Source organism: Canis lupus, chromosome 26 (genome assembly GCF_048164855.1).
Source record: "Canis lupus baileyi chromosome 26, mCanLup2.hap1, whole genome shotgun sequence".
In the NCBI taxonomy this organism is placed as follows: domain Eukaryota; kingdom Metazoa; phylum Chordata; class Mammalia; order Carnivora; family Canidae; genus Canis; species Canis lupus.
This window is the reverse complement of record NC_132863.1, coordinates 13,826,885-13,850,260: the sequence shown is the minus strand read 5'-3', so window position 1 is coordinate 13,850,260 and position 23,376 is coordinate 13,826,885. Positions and strand designations below refer to the sequence as shown.

Genomic DNA, 23,376 nt, shown 5'->3' with positions numbered 1-23,376 from the left:
CAGCCACAAACACTGAAAGATTATCTGCAATCCGGGGCAGCCCAACCAAGAAAAGAAAGAAGTATGAAAGAGGCCACTAACCTACTAAAGGGGATTGCAAAGTTGTATTTGGGTGTATAATGGCTGAAGGTGTGGAAAGTGAGAGGGGTGTGCTGCTGCCATGATGTTAAAGGAATTAGAGTGATTATTTTGTATAGAAAATAGGTATCTGTGTGCAGGTTACTTTTTAACACATTCATCTCCAGGAGGCTATGTGCTTTTTCTAACAACATTGCTGATTTCTCATCATACTTTATAATTGTCTTCAGAGCCATTCACCTTGTCAAGGATGACCGCATCCCTGAAGGAACTTCACGAAGAAACCAATCATATGCCTTTGTGGCTCATCACTGTGCAACTGTAAGGTGGACCATATGAAGACAGTACCACAGTGCTGTATCTATAGGTACAATTTCTTCTCCTGTTCCTCGGCCTGAATTGAGCAGAAGTGAAGGAACAGGCTAGTGGTCCTCAACAACATCTGGTTCTGAGGCCAGCATCATTGTCTGAAAATGTGTTAAAAATGCAGACCTTGGGCCCCACCCCAGACCTACTAAATGAGAAGCAATTCTGAAACATGCTCCCATTTGAGAACCATTGTACTAATTAGAGACTCCCTAGTGTTTGTTTTCTCCAGCCCGGCTCCCATAGCCTCCAGCTTATCAGCTGGGGCCCACTTGTGGACAGGCACCCCCTCATGCTACCTTAAACTTGTAAAACACCTAGGTTCAGTGTATGAGCTGCTGAGTTCCCGGCTTCTCTGCAGCGTGGTGGCCATAGACTATTACCTACCCTAAGAAGTGCTAGACGTTTATGGGTAATTTGGCTCAGCATTAGAGGAAGACAGTGGAGGGAGAGGCATACTCTCACTTGTAACCCAGGCATGTCCCTGTCCCTGCCCTTGCCCCCATCTCTAAGATTTTGGTCAGGTTCAGGAAGGATTAGAACCCAAGCGGAACTCAGTGGCCAGAGTTTCCAGTTTCCCAGTTGGAAGGCATTACAGGCAGTTTAGATTTCAAAACAGGAGCCTTCCATTTGCAGTATCACCCGCTAATGTCTCCAGTGGGCTTGCTGAAATGTCACAAAGTGAATCATAGCAATGACTTATTTTGGATGGATACCTACTAAAGATTTTCTTAACCCAATTTCATTCTAAAATAGAGGAAAAACCATATTCAAAGGCCACCCATCAAATATATCTTTTTTTTTTTTTTTGCTCAACATTGTGTGGTCCTTTGAAGTAGCACCTCCCTAGTAACAAGGAACATCAAGTATATTCCCAGTGTTGGAGTTAGCGAAAAATAACCCAGAAAAGGCCCAATGAAATAAAAGAATATGGAAACAGACACAGTGTAGGTGGTTCAGAATGCTTGAAACTAATTGTGGTTTCTCCTAGCTCTTTTTTACTTCCCCATGATTCCTTTCCCACTTATAGGGTAAGACTCATTAAGAGGCAACCATATTTCATGACACCATTTTGGGTCGTGAAATTCAATGTTGGTCAGTACGCCTGGCCATGAAAGTATATGCTAGTCCTTTGATGTTCCCCACACTGCCTGGAAACCTGTCCCCTTCTCATGGTACCAGCCTCACCACCCACACCAGGAACATACCCTGCCCACCAGTGTCTTCCTCTTCCTACAGTTTTTTTCCTGCTCTCTGCTGATCCCAGTCAAAGCATTCTATAGGAGAAGAGGGAGCCCAGCAGAGTCCTAACCACAGTGGAGCAGATTGTGTTCATTCAGTTAGAGTAGATTAGACTGCCCAAAATGGAAATGCTCCATTGTGGGCTCCTTCTCTTAGAGTGACAACTATTCTCAGGTGTGCTCTTCACTGAGGACAGGGGCAGAATGTGTCACTGAATCTTCTTAAACAGAATTCTTGGAACAGTTTAAAGAGAAGGTGTACAAATAATAACCTAGGTGATCGGCCAAGAAACAATAAGCTCCTGGGAACAGAGTCTAGAATAAAAAGGACAACCATTTCAGAACAATAGCTGCTGCCTACCCCAGAACTAGAAGATGTTTGAAATGGAGGCGCCAGAGAGAAGGTTTTAACTGAAAAGTTTTTATTTCATTTGTTAACAGGGGCTTGCACAGTGGGTAAAGCCAATACTTGCGATTTAATGATTTTCTTTCAAGAGCAGCGTTGGCTTTAGAGTTTGGTATATTTGTGGAAATAACAGTTACCTTGACGTAAGAGGGAAAATAGCACCTTTGGTTGTAGATTGATAGTCTTTCTCACAGCCCACAAGTCCATGGGATTGTGACAGGATTAGCAGAGGGAACAGCTCTCCGTTTCCACACTGTGGCATGTGTTTGAGGAATTTTGCCTTTAAGCATTTTCTTCCACATGTCTGAAACACCCCCGGATCTCTTATTACTTGAGTGGTTGTGTGATTCTTTGGATGTTTGAAAGTACAAAGGGGAAAATGGCTGCCAGGTTTTATTGTTGCTTATTAGCTGGGAAATGCACAGTTCTCTATGACTGGGAGTAGTATGTGTGTAGACGTTCTTAATAATCTTGTTAATTCCGCATCTGAAAATCTGAAAGCCTGTCAGTATTCTTAGGCAAAAAGAACAAGTTCTTCAACCACTTACTTAATAACCTAAACTCAATTTATATTCAAGTTCCTGTAATTCTGATGCTTGGGAGAAATGTGGATCCAATTCGGTTAATGTTACAACTTTGAACTCGCTTTCTCAATGTCATGGCTTCTAAGTCACATCCATGTGCTTTCAGATGACTTTTTAATAGATTGATGTTGGGTTTTGTGTTTTGTGTTTTTTCTTTAAGTGTTTGTAAACAAACGTCTGAGAACAGTCAGTGTGATTTTTCTTACATGTTTTTTTTTCTTTGCCCCTGGAGGTTAACTGTTGTCCAGCTATGCATATAAATTGTTAAATGCCAAGGAGCAGCATTTGGGGAGAGAGGAGTGAGGGCTACAGCTTTTTTGTTTACTTTTGTTAAAGAAGTAAGAAAGTGTATTTCATTTTATACAAAGCAAGAATCATGGAAAACTCTGTAGTTGGATTTATGGAGAACATAGTCTGTGTCTGAAGGAGATATCTCAAGATATGTCTTGGGGACAACAATGTGATCACCGTTAATTGTTTGCTTCTGGTGTCCTGTTCGGATTTGAGCATGAATTGTTATGCATGTCACAGCCTTTGATTTTTATTGAGAGCTTGGTAAGGGCAAAGCACATAAGGGAAGGAAACCTCTGTGCCCAAGAGAATGGCCTGGGATCACAGTGCTGCCATTCCCAGTTTCCTTGAATTCCTTCTTGGCAGCCCCACTGTCATATTTCCACAGAATTTTAGTGAGTGGCCTTCCTTTGGAGGTAACAAATGCCTTTCCTAAGAGCCAAAAGTCCTCTCTTCAGCATTCCATGACTTGAATATGGAAATCATTTTAATTTCTTCTTTTCTCTTATGAAGAAATTTCCAAGCTTGGTTTGTTAAGACAATAGAGTTCATTCCTTATTATGGAAACACTAATGAATTGAAACATGGTGGAGCAAGTAAAAAATCAAAATTAAGCTGATCTCTGTTAAGTAGTGTAAAATCTGCCTTAAGTAAACTAAGCATTGTAAAATGAAGTTAATGCACATAATTGCTCAGGACATAAGTCTAACTATATATATATCATTGGTATTACAATTTAATGATACGATTAAATTCTCAGAAATCTGCAGAACTTCTAATTTGGTTTCTGTATTTATTTAACAAGATAAGAAACGGATATATGTCAGTGTGTGCACTTAACAGAGAGGACTTGGGTAGATGAAATTATTACCTGTAATTGTGGAGAACAACTCAGTACTGGGCTTTAACCACATTATGTAAGTTTTATTTTGCAGCATAATATTGCCATTTATTGCTTTATAATTGCCGTTAGAATTACTTATCAAAAATCTTGATTTTTTAATTAATCAAAAATCAATAAAACCATACCTAAGACTCCAAAGCATATGATCAGATGACTGTAGGTGTGGATTTGACAGAACCAAGTTAAAAAGCCAGACATTGCAGTCATCACTTGAGTGTTCTTTTTTCCCACTGCCCTTATCCTGTCGTTTGTTTTGTTTGAGCTATTTAAATAGTTTAAATAGTTGAATGTGCCTGAGAGTACATGAGTGAAAGTAGTATGTAGAGGAAATGAACCCACTTATAAATAAAATTGTTTAAAAAATTAAATTAGTGTGTTATCACTTTTCTTCAAAACAAGTGAGTTAGCCCCAAGAAATATATATCCAAAATGCCCTTTTCTGAACATGCAATTTAAAATTACATTCTATTAGAGACTTTTTCCTCCTGGAAGCAACCCTGTGATTTCAAACACTGTTTTTAAAATAATCCAAGGAGCTCTGCTTTAGAACACCTAGGTCTGGAAAACCCTGTCTCGGGTATTGTGATTAAATTGTACCATACGATTCTGGGATGGTCTTTACAATGCAGATATGTTCCCACTTCTTCCAGTTGTGAGCTAAGATAGATCCCTCTTGTGAGAGGTTAAAGTATGCAACCTTGACTCCTTTCCAGAAAATCTTGACATTTCCCAAGTGGTTTCATTTCCAATTTCTAAGTGGATCTAGTCCTTGTTCATCACTGACTGAAGTCCTGGGCCAACTCTGTCTACATTGCCTTTTATGACAGGATCCCAGGCCTCTCTAATTGCTTGTGTATGTATCTCCCCTCGGATCTACACAAAATTTTTCAGAAGCGTTTCAATACAAGGTTGGGATAATACATTTGAGAAGCTGTGGATGAAATGGTGAGAACCACTGCAATCAATGAAGCAAAGCACTTTTCTTAGTGTTTTGCTCTTGCTGGTGCACTGACTGACCTTGCCCATGGGAAAGCTGGCCTGCCCTGGACATGGGGTCTGGGCTGGGGATCCAGAGACTGGAGATGGCCTGGTGCTCCAAGCTGCAAACCCCGGGTTCAGGTGTTTTGGGACAAGTCACTTAACCTTCCAGGCCTCAGTTTCTTCCTTTGTCAAATAAAATTTCTCTAGCATTTTAAGTGCCACATTGAAGGCCACGTGTTAAATTTCTGTATTCATTTATAAAACATGTTCTTTGCACTGGCCGAATTTTGGAATTACCCTGAATAGCTTCTAGTTAAATAGGAATCCTTGAAATTTGGTCTGGATATCAGCAGTTTTAAAAGTTCTTCAAATACTGATTCTAATGAGGAGCCATAGTTAAAAATTGTTTTAAAATGTAGGGTGTGGGGCACCTGGGTGGGTCAATTGGTTAAGTGGCTGCCTTCAGCTCAGATCATGATCTCAGGATCCTGGGATGGAGTCCTGCATTTCTGTCTTCCTCTGCCCCTCCCGCTACTCGTGTGTGTGTGTGTGTGTGTGTGTGTGTGCATGCACGCGTGCGCACACGCACATGTGCACGTGTGTGCGCTCTGTCTTTGCCACATAAGATCTTAAAAAATATAAAATATGGGGGGGTGTGTTTCAGTAGTGGGTATTTAAAGATGCAGGGTGTCCTCACAGCTAAGTAACCTTTATAAAAGGGGCTTGCACATCAGGAATGTGCCCACTTTTAAATGAATGAGAAATGCTTTGGTGACAAGGTGTCAATAGGTGTACAATTTAATCACAGAAATGTGTTTTGTTTTCTCCTTCGGGCCCTCTATGTTAGTAATGCTGCTCTAGACCCAACACAGAACAGTTTCATCTTTGCCAACACTGAGAAATTGTTGCCCTCATACAGAAGATGAGTTTTTAAAGCACCTAAATAATTGTCTAGGGTTTGCCTTTGATCCATGATCATTAATATCTCTAATAAGCTCTCAAAAAGTGCGTGTGAATCTCAAGTTCGCATTTGGCAAGGCAGTGGAAGAATGAACGCTTTTAAAATAGTTTGGCTCAGAAAGCACATCTGAAATAACCCTGTGGGAAAGTCAGGAGAATTTCTCATCCTCCAAAGGATTACCTACGATGAGATGCTGACCTTGTATTTTAAGTTCAGCTACATTTCTTAAAACCTCATTCATTACCCAGCCTGATTTATTTTAGTGGGTGAAGCAGGCTGTGGGAGGGGACTCTGGTGATGTACAGTTCTCATGTTTGCCTTTTGTTTTCTCCACAGTTTCCAAAAGATCGTAACATACATATATATATATATATATATATATATATATATATATATATATATATATCCTTAAAACACATGCAGACCAGGCTCCTCATGAGATTTACTACAGCTTTTCTCTCAGAAATTAGAGCTGAAGATTCTGTCCTCTTCAGGCTTCTAAGGCGATCAAGCCCCAGAAGGCCGAGTGTGCACAGGGTGAGCAGAGCGCTGACCTCTGCCGGGGAGAGGTCAGTTCAGCACACAAGACTCAAAAGGGAGGAAGAAAAAGCAACTCCTCAGCAGGGAGTTTGACTTGCTTTAGGGCAGAAGAGATTTTATAAATAAGTTCCCAGTCTCCCACGCCCTCTCACCGCTCTTCTGTTACTAGTCCTGTCTCTGCCCTTAGATAGACACACACACACACACACATGCACGTGCACACACACATGCCCTCAGCTCTTACCACCACCCTCTGCCTCACCTCTCTCTCTCCACCTGCCCCAGGAACTGCAGATTGGGCTGGCAGACCCTTCTCCGGAGGAGGCAGGTGATGGATTGACTGGGAATGTTACTAAGCCCAGTGGCTCATAAGGCCTTTTCTCTTCCTCCTTAACATGCTCAGCTGGTGAGAAGCATGCAGAAAGCTCTTTCCCAAAGGCACTGTGGGTACCGGGGAGGATTAATACCAGCCTATCCATTCCTGTTGTCAGAGGGAGAAGGTGGAATGGTGAATTAGGGCGACCTCCAGCCTTGATGTGGCAGACGGGGTGTTTGGGATGTGTCCCTATAGGAGGAGCCTAGAAGGCCCTTCTGTAATGATGCCAGAATGAGTTGAGGCTTGTGAAGCAACAACACCGCTTTGATTTGTATTCCCCTTAATATGCATCCTGGATGAGCCTTTTTCCAGTGCCTTCTTCTCGGCTCGGTGACCATCTAGAGCAGAGTGGTGACTGCACGGGCAGACCCTGCGACATCTAGAGAGGTGTCCTCCAGTGGCTTCCCAGTGGAAAGTGCCCATCAGTACAAAAGCACTTCTGGGAGCAAGAGCCTTCCAGGTCAAAGATTCTGCTGTTGGTGTTCTTGTTTTGATGTTAATTATCTCTAGTTGGAAGAACCTTCTGGATCTCGTCTAAAATCTCTATATATGCTCAAAGACAAGGCTACTGCCCATCTGTGAATTCTCCACATCAAACTGGCTTTGCTTTCTCTTGAAGACAGTACTCCTCAACAGTGGTTTATCAAATTGCATGTTCTCGATCCTGGCTGTAGAAACAATTTTGTCTGTTGCTCCACAAGTTTATAAGGTCTAATTCTAGATCCTAGTAATGCTTTAGAAAAGCTTGCTGAACTTGAGAGAAACCTAAACCTCCTGCCACTGGCTATGCATGTTCATCTAGGCCAGCTGCCCCTATGAGGGCTGACTCAGGATAGAGGAGATGGTACGAGAGAAAGTTGGGCTTGATATTTAGCTCTGACTCTATCCAGAGCAAATGGCCACTCACAGTGAGAACAGCTGAGGAGGGAACTTCCTTCTAGGGAAAGGCTGCTTGTTGGGAGGGGGACATTACCAAGCATTTCTGGGACGTCCAGTCCTCTGATAAATCTCATCAAGAAAACAAGTCAAACATTATCACATTCCATAAGGAGAGAAAACTGACCCAAGACTATGTGTCCTAGAGTCCTCTGAGGCCAAGCACCTGAGCTTTTACCTCATTTGGCTCTAACTGTATAAAATGGTAAGGAGGATGGATATGGAAGACAGAACCATATTCTATTACTGTTATATAGAGGCTGTCGAGGGCGGTCTACACTGGCAGAGCACACACTGTTGTAGAATTTAATTGGGAACCAAGTTTTCTTGTGCTCCTGTAGTTGACCCTTACCTTAAACTTTTCTTTCTTTTACACTGATAGCAGGCACTGAACTGATGGGAGGAAAGCCAGTGATGTGTGTAGCCAAGACCAGCATCTTCTCATCATGTTAGCCTGGTATGGCTCCCTTTAGAGAACTTTGCTCTTGCTGCCTAACAACCATAAACTTAGCAGCCTGCAGCAATGCAAACTGATGATCCCTCAGGTCCTGGCACTTTTTAGCCAGATCCTCTGCTCTGGGTCTCCTGAGGTTGGGACCAGAGTAGCAGTCAGGCTCTTCATCTGGAGGCTCAACTAGGAAAAGACCTACCCTCAAGCTCCCTTGGGTTTTTGGCAGAATTCAGTTCCCTCCTGTTTGCAACTGCAGGCTCCATTGTCCTGTTGGTGATTGGGGGATGGGGCGTTCACTCAGCAACTGGAGACCATCCTCAGGTCCTTGTCACATGGCTGCCTCCGTCTCGAGAATGGAGAAACCTACCTTGTGCTCAATCTCTGACTTCTCTTGTAACCATCCAGAAGAAAAACTGCTTTTAAAGAGCTCCTGTGATTAAGTCATCCCCACTTGGAAAATCTCCATAATTTAAGACCAACTAATTGGGGACTTTAATTATGTCTGCAAAATCCCTTCACAGCAGTACTTGGATTAGTGTTTGATCAAATAACCAGGGCCCGGGAATCTTGAGGGGCTATCTTGGGTTTCTGTCTACCACCAGACCAAGAGCCCTTCCGTATCTCTTCTCAGGGGTCCAGTTAAGTGGCAAGAACAGAGACTATCATTGGAATCTAGCTGGATTCCTTAATCGTTTAGTGGACTCTACCTCCTATCCCAGGATGCTGAGACAAAAAGGGCCGCGTGCATTCTTCTTTCTGCAGCCCTTTCTATGAATACGAACAGTGGCACACATTTATTATCACCATTTCACAGGTGAGGAAACTAAGATGCAAAGAATTTCAGAAACTTCCCAAAGTTAGTAAGTAGCAGAGCCTAGAATCCAGGTCCATCCAACCTCAGAGGCCAGAGATTCTGCTGTCGGGCTGCAGTTGTGTGAGCCTCACACCGCACAGGCGAAAAACAGCATGCCAGAAGCCGGGAAGGAAGAGCTGCGACTGGAATCAAGGAAGTCTGGCTCCAGAGCATATGCCTTTGCCACTCAGCAGACATCCTGGCTCTGCACACCAGTCAGGCCCATGTCGGGGCACGACGCCCTGGAGGAAATGTTCGGGACCTCTTTTGCTGAGTGTTGTACCAAGAGCTCACAGGAAACACAGAAATATTGGGGTCGTGGATGTGTGGGGAGGCCTTACCCACCCCCTTTAGGCCCCATCCCACTGGTTCTTTTTCCTTAGTTTTGTGCAACCTTGTAGCTGTTTCACATTTGTGCTCTCCCTTTGTGTTTTGTGCCTGAGTCCTTTTACTTATTTGAAAGTGAGCGAGCTCAAATAGAGGGAGGCGGAGGGAGAAGCAGGCTCCTCATTCAGCAGGGAGCCCGATGCAGGCTTGGTCCCAGGACCCCAGGATCCCAGGATCATGACCTGAGCGGAAGGCAGACGCTCAACCTACTGACCCCCCCCCCCCCCCAGGGCGCCCCTGCTTGATTCCTTTTAAAATGCCCTTCCACAGACCATCCTGGCAGTCAGACAGAGCCCCGTGAGGATATCTGGTTGTTAATGACGTGGACTGGGAGGGTTTACCTTTCTGTCTCTGGGACAGGGTTTTTCCAAGTGGCTCAGCGTGGGTGCCTCAAGCCACAGCAAAGTAATCCTACAGGGTTCTGGCTACCCTGACACGACAAACAGGTTGGAAGTGACTTGTGGGATGCGCTCCTAATCCCTCGGTGGTGAGTGGGGAGGGCACGGGGGTGTAGGCTTTCTGGGGTGTTGGGTGGAGGAAGGATTGCTGCCCACAGGCTGGTCCAGGAACTCCCCTATCTACCGTGTCCGCCCAGCGGCCCACGGCCAACCTAATCGCATTCAGGCTCCTTGGATTTTCGTATTTTTAAAGGCTCAGGTAATTTCCCCATCACGTAGCCTGCTAGGGGAAGCAGGAGCGTTAGGGAATGTGGGATGAGACCTAATTACAGTTGCCCTCGCCTGACACTGGCAGGACCGTCCCAGCTGCCTTTCCCACACCGGGAGCAGCACAAACGTCCAGAAAGGTGCAAGGTGAGCGCCTGCGGGCTGTGCGCATGCACAGGAGCAGGCCATAGTGAGCGGGACTGTCCAGTGCCTTTCTGGATCTCTCTCCCCGCAGTCTTACGCTTTGGTTCTGTGAAGCAGAAACTCAAGAGGAAATCTGAAGCTGCCCAAGAACAAAGGAACCACCTACCAAGGGACGGGGCTTAGTCAGCCTTTGGTTCAGAAAATACCTGTTGCTATCAGCTTATAAAGATGTCACTTTCTAGGCCCCGCTCAGATTGGTGACAGTGTCTCTGTGGCAGCTCTCTGCAGCCTCCCTTGAGGCTCTGCAGCCCATTTTTTTTGTTAATCACTCATCTCCCAATTCTTTACCTTTGAAATTCACACCAAAGGCAGGGTCCAGACCTAATTCTGGCAAATTCCCAGAACCTGCAGCAGCCCGAGCAGCAGGAGCCCAGGGTTCTCGTCCCGGCTGTTGCTAACCTGTGTGGCCTGAGACAAGCCCTCCAAGCCCCGTAGGCCTCAGTTTCCCCTCCTGGGAAAGAATGTGACTTGGATCCTTTGCCAGGTAAGGCCTCCAGTTGCATTCATATCCAGCAGGTCTGAGACCAAGGCTTTGCAACTGCGCATTTCTCAGCACTGATGAAATAGAGCAGCTTTGCACTCTTCAGGTGCAGAGTGGGAGCCAAGCCGTTTGCTTGCCTGAGTAGTCATTAGGAAGCCAGCTGCAAACTTGTATTCCCCTCTGGGGCCGAGGTGGAGCCCCACTGGCCCTGCCCGGAGAGCTTCTCTTTAAAACAAAGCTGTTACTTTCATGTTGCTGGCATCTGCCTTTGCTCTCCTCTCCGGGTAATTCAACCCTTGGGTGCCCTGGTGTGGATACTGCCAGGGAAGGGGATGGGGCCGGGTCGGAGAAGCAGCTGGTAGGCCTCGGTTCCAGGTCCTTACTGGTTTAAGAGCCTTTGCTCTTCTCCAGGTTAATTTTCCCGACTTGACTTGTGCGTATCACAGGTTAATTCCAGACCCATGCATAATGATACATAATTTAAGACTTGTAAAAGCTGCCTGGGACTTGAAAGAAACACACTCTTAAGCCAGGAAGGTTGTGCCCGGCATGCAAGAGCAAGTAATACAGGTAGAATTTATGTCCAAAGCAAGGGAGCCGCGCCCTTTTGACACGATCTCAAAGGGTGCCATGCAGGTGTGCAGGCTCCTCTGCTGCAGGCAGTGGGACTCGGGGCCCTGCAAGCATCACCCCCCACTTGCCCCTACTTTTAACAACCATCGGAAGGCAACTGGGAAATTCGTTATTTTTAATAGGACCAAAAATATCTTATGGATTTGAAAGTGATGCAACAACGAGATTGCCCTAATGGTTTCTGACCTTTGTTTTTAACACTTCTGGGGCCAGCACCCCACAGAACTGCCTGGGGGCACCCTTCTGTCTCTAGTGAGCAAGCTGTCTGCTGGCACTGTTGGGAGACTGACAAAGCCCAGGCCGGGATGTTTAGCTGCTTGTGGGGTGGAAAAAAAAAATGTTAAGAAAAATAATTGTTGTTTTTGCAAACTATCTATTTAAAAACAGAACCTCAGGAAGCAGATTTCTGTTCCAATGCTAGGATGAATCAGAGCTCACAAAGTATAAATACACATTAGCAGGAGGAGGCTTCCCATAACCCAGTGCTTGTGTGTCTTCCCAGACCAGGAACCTCTGAACTCCTGCTTCTCATTCCCAGTAGAGGCAAGAAGGAGCCGCAGCCGAAGCGGAAATGATAGAACATTGCCCAGGCCAAGTTGCAAGTTTCTGTAGGTCCGTAGGACTTTTTTATTTTTTAAAGGCAACTGGTTTTTAGCTACACACTCGCTCACTTTTGGATAGATAGGTATACACTGTTTAGGAAGGTGGGAAACCCATACTTGTTCCTTTGGCTCTTGGGTACCTAAGAAATATTACCAAATAAGTTAACTTTGACTCCCTGACCCCTCAGATCAGTCAATAAACATGAAGCACTTAGACCACAACTTGCTTAAGGGGCAGTATAATTATTTTACTTAAAAATGATGTCAGGTGGCAATTTAGCAACAAACCGGCTTGCAGGCTACTTAATTCAGTTTAACAAGGAGGAAAAACATTGTAATTAATGAAGAGCTTATCCTTTAGTACTTGAGAGTTGTTCTTAAATTTTACTATACAGAAGCTGGAGAGGAAGGGGAGGAGGGGAGAACTTGCTGAAAATACAGATGCCTTGGCCCCACTCTTGGACTGGGCCTGGGAATCTGCATTAAGAGAAACCTGCTGGCAAGTTATGCTTGAGTGTTGCCTTGGAGTCAGTTAAGGTAGAGCCCCCCCCCACCACCACCACCCCTTTTCTGATTTTATATTGTAGAAGTCTAGAATCTCAGCACAGTCAGCTTTGAGTTAATTCCTTACTGGAGTTTCACGGTACAGCCTAATGCTGGGGTTTGAATTGATCAGGTTTCTGGCCTAAAAATTCTTTCTCTTCCAGGGTCTGCTTAAACGAGGGCTCAGAACATTGCTGGGGAATGGGAAAGGTATGGAGTCCCTTCTTTTCCAGCTTGTTCCCACGATAACCAGGGCTCCCTTGCCGGATTCCCTCTACCTGGAAAAGAGGGGAACTGCCCATTATGATTAAGGTCCTGGCTTTGAGCCATGCCCAGAGGAGCCTGATCTCTGCCTTCTCACTACTGAGATGGCTTCTTAAAACAACAAATGTGAATCTCAAGATCACTTCCCCCCTGGAATCAAGAATTGCAGAGGCTCGTTAAACTTTTTTTTTTTTTTCCTCTTGGCACAAAAGCAAGCACTTGGCAACTACCCAAGGAATTCTGGGGTCCTGAAGAATCCAAGTTCACAAACCACCGGAGCAAGATATTGCCTCGGGATGGTGTTTGAGTGCTGCTAAATCGGACTGTGTCCTGGCTCCCTGGGTCTGTACCAGAGCACTTCTCCCTGTGACCCCACCTTGCAGAAACCAGCTGTCCCACAGCAGAGATTAGGGACAGAAAGTATTGCTACACCAGGGCAGGGAGTCGTCACGGGATTCCAGGTCCTTCGGGCTGCTTTCCCAGCAAGCCCGAACGCATAGTTAGGGATTCTGACTCCTCAGTACTCTGCTCATGCACAGGAAACTTGGGATATTTTTAAAGCCCATTGCCCATTCTTAAGCAGATGCCCATCAGAGAACACAGTTCCTAGTCCAGTAGAAGAGAATTTTCCCAAGAAAGAGTAAAAGCATACTATGAAAATCAGAGGTGGACGGATGGCCTGAATGTGCAGCGCTAGGGGACAGCTCCAGGGAGGTTAGGCTTTGGCTCACTCATCAGAAGCAGGGAACTCCTGGCAACTCCATGAAGCTGCTGGAAGCCATCCATGTGCCCGTCACTCTGGCTCATCTCTGACTACTGAGGTGCCAGAGGCAAAGCTTTCCCAGCCCCACCCGTGATGTGCGGGCAGGGCCATTCTGGCCTCTGGCACCAGCAGCCACAAGGAGAACCACAGTTCACCTGTCCTGAACAGGTGGCGATGGTTGGCCTCTGGAACCTCCAGGAAGGCCAGATACCTGGCACCCCACAGCCGCACGGATTCCCTTGGAACAAGGTGATGAGTACATGGCTCTAACCCCAGAAGCTTGTAACTACCACCTCCTGTGCAGCGAGGAAACCGCCCTGGAGGCGTAAGCGTGCACAGAAGCCACGAAGGTGTGGTCTAAAATGATGGCAGGACATTAATATTAATCCAAGCAGCCAGGGGAAAAAAAAAAAAAAAAGACCGAAAGCACCAAATCTCCCTCTTCCTCCCCCAACACTAATTCCAAGCTTTTTAAAACCCCTTTTAGTGCGGTGGGCATTTCCCGTGAGTGCTCACAAACAATTCACCTCCACACTACAGGCCATTAATCCAGTGGTGTTTATTCAAGCAGTATTCACACTTGCTGTTGAATAACAAGGGAATCCAGGACCCCCGAGCTGGGGCTCTCACAGCTCTGGCTTCACAGCAGCCCATGGTTTTTTGAGAACTTCAGCTGAAATTTTGTGGCTGAAAAGGCTTTCAGTCTTCCTCAGCACCCCTGTCAAGCACAGCCTGTTTAGCACACCCTGATTACCAGAACGGCCTCGGTGGGGTGGCAAAGGCACAAGGTAGAGCCAAGCAAAACTACAGAAGCTCAGAAGAGGCCACACTGTTCCAGGTTTCATACAAAAAATTTAATAAATAGTACTTTTCAAAATTTATTGCCAGGAACAACACATCGAAGATGCATTTTTATGTTCATAACACTAATAGGACAATACAGAGTATCTTCACGGTCTCCGTAGTGAGCCGACGACGTGAACTGTTTTAGAAGCCGTTTTGATCTTCAACTTTGTAAATAGCATTTTTATTTCCTCACTTAAGGCAGGCAGTGTATTCTATGGCAAATCTAAACAGTGATCTTACTGGACATTTTAAGGTTCAAGTATTCAACTAGCTTATAAGAATACTCCCTAAATGCAGTAGATAACAAACAAACAAAAAAAATCTACAAGTGGTTCAGTATTACATACGAATGGTGAAAAGAAATCAGAATTTACAAAATAAGATTGGTGTGCTTCCAACTTCACACAATTTGATATTTTTAATGATATTCAACCACTCACATTTTGGCTACGTTAAGTTGAAGCTCAACATGTTCTCTTAAACTGCTGTGTAGCCGATCACCTGCCTGTCTCTTTTCAAGTCTAAAGCATAAAAAAACAAAAAAACCACCTGCTTTTCTAGACTAATTTTCAAACTGCCTCAGTCCTTAAAACGTGTTTTAAAGTGATGCTATAGAAGGTGTTTTAAACATCTGACGTCGTACAAAAAAAAAAAAAAAAAAAAATTCCACCAGTATTCCAGGCACTGAAGCCCATCCTATTGTTTTAAACTATTTTCAAACACCTTAGTTTTGGCTTATAGGCAACACGTAATAAGAAAATAAGTTCAAAAAAATAAAGCCATACACTTAACAATGCTATCAAAAACCTTCAATTCTAAACACGTACATATAAATAAAAAGGAATGATGTTTTAAGGCTCTTGATTATTAAGTTAATAAATCAAATATACACAGTGATTAATAAAAAAGAATTATTTACATAACTATACAAAATTCTACTTTTGACACATTTTTCCTCTTTAAATTCTTCATTTTTACCAGCAACTGCTGACATCAAGGTCCCCCCTCCCCCAACAACAAAATACAATAAAAAAAATAAATAATAAACTCATTTGTGATAGTTGCTGTGGTTCTGAGCTGCAAAAGGCACTTTCAAATACAGAACTACTTGTACGTCATCATAAAACCAATATACAAAAACAACTCAAGAGTCAATAAATATAAATAAAAACTATGATCCTAAGACTGCATCACCATCGGGACATCTGGCAGAGGTGGAAGCTCAAGGCCCCGGGGCCGGGCATTCTCCTGGGAGCCTGGTCCAAGAGGTGTCAGCTGTGGGGCAGGGGCGGCGGTGGGGGGGGGGGGGGGCACTTTGGACTGGTTTTTGCATAGCTGTGAGCTGCAGCATTGGATTTCCCAGCCAACCACAGAAACTACCATTGCCAGTGTAAGCCAGCTTGTCAAAAACTTAAATTAACACAGGATTCTAAGTCAACGACAGCCTCAGACTGGAAGAGGACAGGACAGCTGAAGAACTGAACTACAAGCCCCCAGCACCCTCCGACTCTACCTAGCAGCAGCGCCTGCTGTCTGCTATACGATGTACTCCATCCGGTTTAGGCTCTGGGCACTTTCCAGGTCTCTGTTGTCCTGTTTGTTTGTCCAGTTTGGGTGTTTGGCTGGCGTGCCGTTGGGAGGCTTCTCCTCTCGGTCTACCAGCGTGTATGCGGGCTGCTTGGCAAACCGGGCTTTCTGCTGGTGCTTATCCATGTCGTCCTCCTCCACCTCTGAGTTGTGTGTCCTTATTTTTGACATTTTGGAGTTTTTGTTCTCGTAGTCCTTGACGGGGACCGTGTTGGCCCCATGCTTCTCGATGGGGTTCTTGATCTGGTTCAGCTGCTCCCGCACGTTGTTGGTGGTGTTGTCCTCGGAGGCCGAGCGCGCGTGGCTGCTGGGCTTCCGCCGCTTCCGCACGCACCAGTAGAAGGCCGTCACCAGGCAACAGATCCAAGCCACCGTTAAGACAGAGCTCAGCAGAGGGACCAGGAAATCTGTAAGGCGGGCACAAAACCAATTAACTCTCAAAGAAGAAGGGGAAAAAAAAAAGCCATCACACGAACAAAAGAATACCAACAGTGGTGCTCCTGTCCTTAATTCCTGAAAGGGGTGCCATGGGGACAAGTCCCTTTTCACAACCACATATTGTCACTTCACAGCTTGATAAGCACAGGACCAGGGCCCGTGGGGACCGTGATGTGCTGGTCTCCAGAGACCGGGCACAGCAGCAGCTCCTGCAGGCTCCTGACTCCCGTGTGGAGAGGAGCATCTGGTTCACGCAAGGGAAGTCTGGCTACTCAGGCGGCAGCTCATTAGAGGAGCTGGTTTTCAGCATTACCAGAAACCCGATCTGAGCGTGCATAGCTCCGATGGGCCGTGCTCCCAGGCACCCCGGTTCTCACCTAGCTAGAATAATGGTGGTCTAAAGGTGTGGCTCCCCTGCAGGGCCATACAGCTGCCTATCAAACCCGGGTCTCTCAGTGCTTAGGCCGGGTGATCCCACGACACCAGGATGCCACCAGCTCGAGGCGCAGCAATGCTCTGCCCTAGGGCTTTGCAGGGGGTCTGCAAACAATGCATGCTCCGCAGGGGTGCCTGCTTCCCAGAGCACAGCCTGGCAGCAGGGAAAAAACGGTACTTCTGCCCATCACCACGGGACCTTGGTCATGGCAGCTGGTCCCAGTTTTTCCGCCAGTTAAATGGGGGTGGGGGGGGTGGGGAGTTTCCTTGAGAGAAGCTGTCAGCTAATGCCCTCCCTGAACGGTGAGCCGAGCCGAGATCCGTCGGACAGTCCTCACGCGAAAGGACTGTCCCCACCTGCCACCTACCTGTTCTGTTCTTCAGAGGCCGCCTCTGTACTCGCACTTCCGCCACAGCAGCGATCAGCGAGCTATTCCCGTCACGTTTACTAACGAGGTCTATGATTTTGTCAGTGATTTCCTTGATAGGGTTTCCATCGTCCCGTATGTCTTCAGCAGACTGGAAAAAGAAGGGCCAGATGTGGGATCAGGGCAACACTACACAGCAGCCATCACTGAAAGTGACTTAGCCCGTGTGCCAAGCTGTTTCAGTGTCCTTGCTCTGTCTGGACACCGGCTAACTGGACTTTGAGAACTACCCTGCATTCGAGTCATGAGGCGTGACTGGGTCTCATACTTACAATGGCCACATGTATTTCGTTGTTCGCAGAAGGGGAAGGCTCACAAGCTATGTAGATTGAATATTCAGCAGAAACGTTCTTCAAGATATTCAGATTCCTCAATTCGCTGCAGATATGCTCTGTGGTTAGACCCTAGAAACACATGTAAAAACCACACATGTAAGATATTGCGAGGAACAGGAAAAAAATAAAAAAGGCTGACGTTTCCTTGCAAGTTAGGAATTTAAGCTAAGGGGAAGATCCTAGCTTGCAATGCTCCTGCTTTGGAACCAGGAGACACACACCGCCAGCCCAAACTGAATGAGAAGTTATTCGTACCGGTGACATCATCTCTTTGTTGAAGGTGAATGTGATGTTGGCACAGTTATCCTGGTAGTAGGGGTCAGAGGTACACTTGGTCTTCACCGGCTGGAGACTGGAAGACCGACACTCGCCCACGCCCGTGCAGGGGCGGACGAAACACTGGTCCTCCAGGATAGGGATGCAGCTCTGCCCGCTGGGGCACTCGCTGTGCCCTTTGTGGAGCAGGCAAGGTCGAGGGCCGCACCAGACCTGGGGAGCAGGGGGAGAGGAGATGGAGCGGGCAGCTCAGGAGAAAACACCCAGCAGCAATCTAGAACCCAGGTGAGAGGCAGAGGGCCCTCATGCTGTACCTTGGAGCAGGCGATCCTTCCGTTCAGGCACTGGCAGGTATTGCAGTCATCGTCCCACTTGGCCCCATCTGGGATCACACTTCCCATAGTGATGCAAGGTTTCCCTGAAACTGAAAGGTAGAGCGCATGAGTGGAACAGATTTCCTTTTCTATTGACCGTTCTATTCTTCACTCCCTCCCTGTCAGGGAAGGGCTGTACCTTTGCCCTGTGCCACGGGGCAATAGGTGTTCTTCCCTCACCTGCTGCCTTTGCACGTGGCCTCAGGACCTGTGGGGCCTGTGGGACCTGTGCAGCACTAGGGGATGTGATGTGGGCAGCCTCTCGCAGTTGAGATATGGCCGCTGGCCCAAGGAGGGTGACGAAGCACACAGAACAGAACTGAGCCCAGCCTGCGTGCCCATGAGCAATGCAAATAAAAGCCTGCTGTAAGCCGCAGGTTTGGGGGTGGTTTGTCACACGGCAAAACTTCGGGAGTTGACTAGTAACAGCTATCCTGTTTGTAGGGGACCCCCTAAGTTTCCCCGACCCTGTGGCCCCCTGTGCATATCCCCGCCATGTTCTCCTTTGCCTACTCAGGAACAGTCAAAGGGTAACCGTGGTGACTGCAGTGCCCACTGCCCCCACAAGACACATGGGCAGCTGCAGCCTGACCCACACATACCTTCCTGGCACTTGGCACCGCTGTGCCCTGGGGGGCAGACGCACCGGTAGCCATTAATCTCATCCACACAGGTTGCCCCAAAGGCACACGGTGAGGACTGGCATTCATTGATGTCTAGGAGAAATGGAGACCAACTTTAGGCTCCAATGGGAAGCAATGACATTCTTCTAAGTTTTTACTAATCTAACATACAGATAGAAGAGCGTGTAAACCCTAGGTATAAGCTTGATGAATTCTGTAACCAACACCCAAATAAACCGATCAGTAGCCCCCAAATTTCCACTAGTCCCTTCCTCCCAAAGATCATCATTAGCCTGACTTCAAGCTGCTGAGAATCATTTCAGGAGGCGGCACTTTTTAATTAAGTAAGTTCCTTTTCATCAGATACTACAACTTAAGAGCAAGGGTAAAGTTCTTGGGAAAGGTCAAATATTTTAACCCTTGCAGGCCTTGTAGGCTTTGTCATGACTACCCTTGTTATAGCATGAAAGCAGCTTTAGATAGTATATAAAAGAGTAGCTGTGTGCCAATAAAACTTTATTTACAAAAACAGGCAGTGGGCCAAGGCTACAGTTTGCCAACACAATTTAGAAACATGGGATATGGGATCCCTGGGTGGCGCAGCGGTTTAGCGCCTGTCTTTGGCCTAGGGCGCGATCCTGGAGACCCGGGATCGAATCCCACATCGGGCTCCCGGTGCATGGAGCCTGCTTCTCCCTCTGCCTGTGTCTCTGCCTCTCTCTCTCTCTCTCTCTCTGTGTGACTATCATAAATAAAAAAAAAAAAAAAAAAAAAATAGAAACATGGGATAGACCAAATGTACCCCATTTTGGTGAACACCAGTCAGCCCCAGACTTGGGGGATCTCAAACACTAGTAAAATTCCAAATAATTTGGGGATGAGAATAACAAAAAATACAAGTATCACTCCCTCCTCCCAAACTAAAAGGCATATAAGAAAGTAGGAAAAGGCTCAAAATAGACTTTAGGCACCCTGCCTGTCTCCCATTTTAATTTCACTAGGGCCGGATCAATCCTTTGGGAACCACAACCCTAGTCCTGGCCACTGTCCTTAGCTCGGTCCTCTGTGGCACATGTCCACTCGCCCCTAATTTCAGGTAGTCATGAGGAAAAGCACCCTTTCCTTGGGGCCTCAGAACAGATTAATCATCAGATCCTGTGGCTGCTCCTCTCTTCCTTGGAAGAGGACTGTGTCCCCTGGGGAAGGGACAGCAAGGACCTGGGACATTCCAGCCAGGCTATCCTAATCCCAGCTGGAGGTGGGAGGTTCTGTGCCTCTCAGAGCTACAGAGAGCAGTAACCTTAACTTTTCATGATGAAGAGTCTCAGGCTGAGGGCTGAATCAGGGGGAAGAAGGCCACTGGGGAAACCAACCAGGGCTGGTCCTTACTTATTCTGCAGTCGGGTCCAGCAAAACCAGGGGCACACTCACACCGGTACCAGTTGTCTCCATCCACGCACGTGCCACTGTTGTAACTAAGAAGAAAGCAAAGACGGCCTCAGTTACCGACCTCCTGATCCACGACTCCACCAGCCAGTTGACCACAGGCGGCCACGCCAGTTCCATTCAGCAGCTCTCACCCCTGGCCACACACCCCTGTAGCCTGGGGAGATTTCAAAATAATGGTGCCTGGGTCCCAACCCCAGAGAGTCTCATTTCATGGGGCTGTGCTGCAATCCAGGCATTGGGACTCCTAAAAGCTCCCCAGGTGATTCTTATGCACAGCCAAGGTTGGGAATCGTTGAGAATAATCACAGCCCCCAACCAAGACATGACCTGGCTAATCAGAGTGTGGTCCACGGACCAGCAGGACCTGGGAGCTTGTTAGACAGGAAGGGTCTGCAGCCCCACCCAGACCTCCTGCCTCAGAACCTGCATCTTAGACAGGACCCCCAGGTGATGCGCATGCACATCGTAGCCAGCAAGGGCTGGCTTCCAAGGCGCTCATGCTTACCAAGGATGAGGACTGCAGTCATTGGTATCTGCAAAGTAAAAAGACGACTTAACAGCGAGGCCTTCACCGGGCAAAGCAGTTTTAACCCTAAGTAGAAGCACCACTTATTTCCATTAATACCCGAATGATCACACTGTAGTTTACACCGGCAAAATACGCTTAAGACCTCTGCTCAATTGGAACCAGGCCTGCACCACACTTTGTTCTGTGTGCCGTGGGACATTACACAGGAAGAGGCCCTGCTCAGGGCGGGAAGGGGGCTGTGAGAATGGAAGGAGACAGGCTGCTGGTCAGACCCACGCTGGGAACAGAGACACCATCTGTCTCCACTTATCTCATCGGCGACTTTCTCATGCCCAGGTCAGGGCTGCGGTCCATCAAGTGCATTAGAACAGACCCAGGTGATGCAGAAGCAGACATCAAACAGCCCTGCTTCTGGTTTCCATCGCGAGTCCCTGAGGGTGTCAGGATGAACTCCTGCAGCCCTCTGTGGAGTTCAAGGCGGGTGGGGCAGGGGACACTCACTCTGAGCGCAGATCGGCCCCTCCCAGCCTTCTTTGCAGACACACGTGAAGGAGTCCCCGTTGACCACACAGGTGCCCCCGTTGTGGCAAGGGTTGGGTAGGCAGCTACTATTTCGGGCTGTAAGACAAGACAAGACAGGACCACCCTCCCTGAGGATCCAAAGAGAGTAGGAGAGCCGAGCAGCAGACCGCCAGGAAAGCGGTCCTAGGTGTTGAGATGGCCACACCCACTGCCGACCCCCATGTGGGGCAGAAAGCTACCTATGTTGCAGGTCGTCCCTTCCCAGCCTCCAGGACACATGCACTTGAAAGCATCCCCTTCGTCATAGCAGGTGCCACCGTTGTTGCACGTGGCCTCATCACACTGGCTGTCACCTGGAGGAGGGGGATCTCCATGTGAGGTCCCTTCACAGAAGACAGGGTGGTGGGAAGGGGATGCGGAGAGGGGGCCCCAGCCAGCTACCACTTACGCGAATGGCAGGTCTTTCCTTTCCACCCGTTTTTACAGTCACAGTAGAAGTCGTTGACGAGGTCACGACATGAGCCACCATTGTGGCAGGGATTCTGGCTGCAGTCGTTAATGTCTAGAATCAAAGAGGAGACACCCAGCTCCAGAAGCTTCTAGGGCCATCCACGGCGTGTCAGAGCCACACCCTTCCTATGGCCACTTCCACCCACAGCTTTCCACTCTAAGGTCCGAGACCAGCTGAGCCATCCATCCTGGGATTTAAACACCTTCTCTTCTCCTCAGCTGGGTTAAACCCCACAAGGTGGCAAGACAAGGGCAGGCCTCTGTCACTCCCATGGAAGTTAAAAATCAGGACAGGCACAAATTACTATTAAAACAGAAAGAAGACTACTTTCTCTGCAAGCAGGGATATTTAGCCTGATGACAGTCTGTTTCCACAGCTCCTCAGCAGAAGTTCCTCCCCTTTGGCCGTCCTCAGCATTCACAAATACAGACGGGACACAGGCAATGCTGTCCCAGGACAGGAACGGTTGGGGTCTTACTATCTAATTCCCATTGAAAAGGCAAGCTTCCCTGATGATACCTCCTACCCCAGCATCCCAGAGCTGTCTGGCCCAGGGAGACCACACACTCACTGGTTTCACAGTAGGCCCCCTCCCAGCCGTCACTGCAGATGCATTTGTAGGAGTTGACCCCATCGATGCAAGTGCCGCCGTTTTTACAGGGATTGCTCTCGCAGTCATTAATATCTGTGAAATGAAGACAAAAAAGCTGGTAAGTAAAGGACAACCGATGCCATAGCCAGGCACTGGCCCAAAGGCCACCTCCTGAGAAAATGGGCAGCCAGGCACCTCAACATCCTCAACTCCATCAGGAAGGTTTTTCCGACTTCAGCAAGCAGCTTACCAGGCAGAAGCCTCCAGAGGATACGTTGTCTGTTTTATTTAATGCCTTGGAGGCTAAGCTACTCGGATGGAGTGGGGAAGAAAAGCCTACAGAAAGCAGGACCACCCAAACTAGTAAGATTCCAGAACATAAACGTGCTGAAGGGGTCAGAGGTGTCTGTGATCTCAATAAATTAAACACAACTCGGTCTTAGATCTTAGATGTAATGGTAAACCGTCACTGGTCTCGACTGAAACGAATCAAGCTCAAATGCTCCCTTGAACTGGGCAGAGGAGGGGTGGGGGGCACCACACCCCATTCCCCGAAGAGGGCTCTTACTTTCATGGCAGTACGTTCCAGTGAAGCCTTTGTTACAGTCACAGGTGAATTTGCCTCCCGACTGACTCTTGCACTTCCCATGGGGACCACAGACGTTCGAGGAGATGTACCGCACCCCCTCAGGTGTGTCGTTGGAAGCCATGGCCACTGTGCAGCTGTCAATCACTAGAAGGCAGACTCGGGGTCAGATCAGGGCCACAGACCCATAAGGCATGGATGGCATTCCTAAGCTGAGGACCTCCGCCCAAGCTCGCTTTCCTGGAAACAGGCACCCTTTGGCTAATGAGGGTAAGAAATCAAGAGGCACCCCGGGGCCAAGACTCTGGCGATGTGCCACGTCACACTGTGACAGG

At 47.4% G+C, this 23,376-nt stretch overlaps 2 protein-coding genes across 2 annotated transcripts in view; one reads left to right on the top strand and one right to left on the bottom strand.

Moving 5' to 3' along the window:
* The window catches only part of SLX4IP (SLX4 interacting protein), a 184,526-nt gene extending 180,288 nt beyond the window's left edge, over positions 1–4,238 (top strand). The window contains 1 exon segment of the mRNA XM_072800068.1: positions 1–4,238. Coding sequence (XP_072656169.1) covers positions 1–80 — 80 coding nt within the window. The 3' untranslated portion in view covers positions 81–4,238.
* Positions 4,239–14,342: 10,104 nt separating this feature from the next.
* JAG1 (jagged canonical Notch ligand 1) overlaps positions 14,343–23,376 on the bottom strand; it is a 35,693-nt gene continuing 26,659 nt past the window's right edge. Inside the window, exons 14-26 of the mRNA XM_072800065.1 lie at positions 23,024–23,188; positions 22,435–22,548; positions 21,801–21,914; positions 21,592–21,705; positions 21,332–21,448; positions 20,807–20,834; positions 20,242–20,327; positions 18,832–18,945; positions 18,170–18,279; positions 17,835–18,068; positions 17,517–17,648; positions 17,185–17,335; positions 14,343–16,350 (exon numbers count right to left, since the gene is read on the bottom strand). Of these exons, the coding sequence (XP_072656166.1) occupies positions 15,893–16,350; positions 17,185–17,335; positions 17,517–17,648; positions 17,835–18,068; positions 18,170–18,279; positions 18,832–18,945; positions 20,242–20,327; positions 20,807–20,834; positions 21,332–21,448; positions 21,592–21,705; positions 21,801–21,914; positions 22,435–22,548; positions 23,024–23,188 (1,937 nt within the window). The 3' untranslated portion in view covers positions 14,343–15,892. The remainder of the gene's footprint in view (positions 16,351–17,184; positions 17,336–17,516; positions 17,649–17,834; positions 18,069–18,169; positions 18,280–18,831; positions 18,946–20,241; positions 20,328–20,806; positions 20,835–21,331; positions 21,449–21,591; positions 21,706–21,800; positions 21,915–22,434; positions 22,549–23,023; positions 23,189–23,376) is intronic.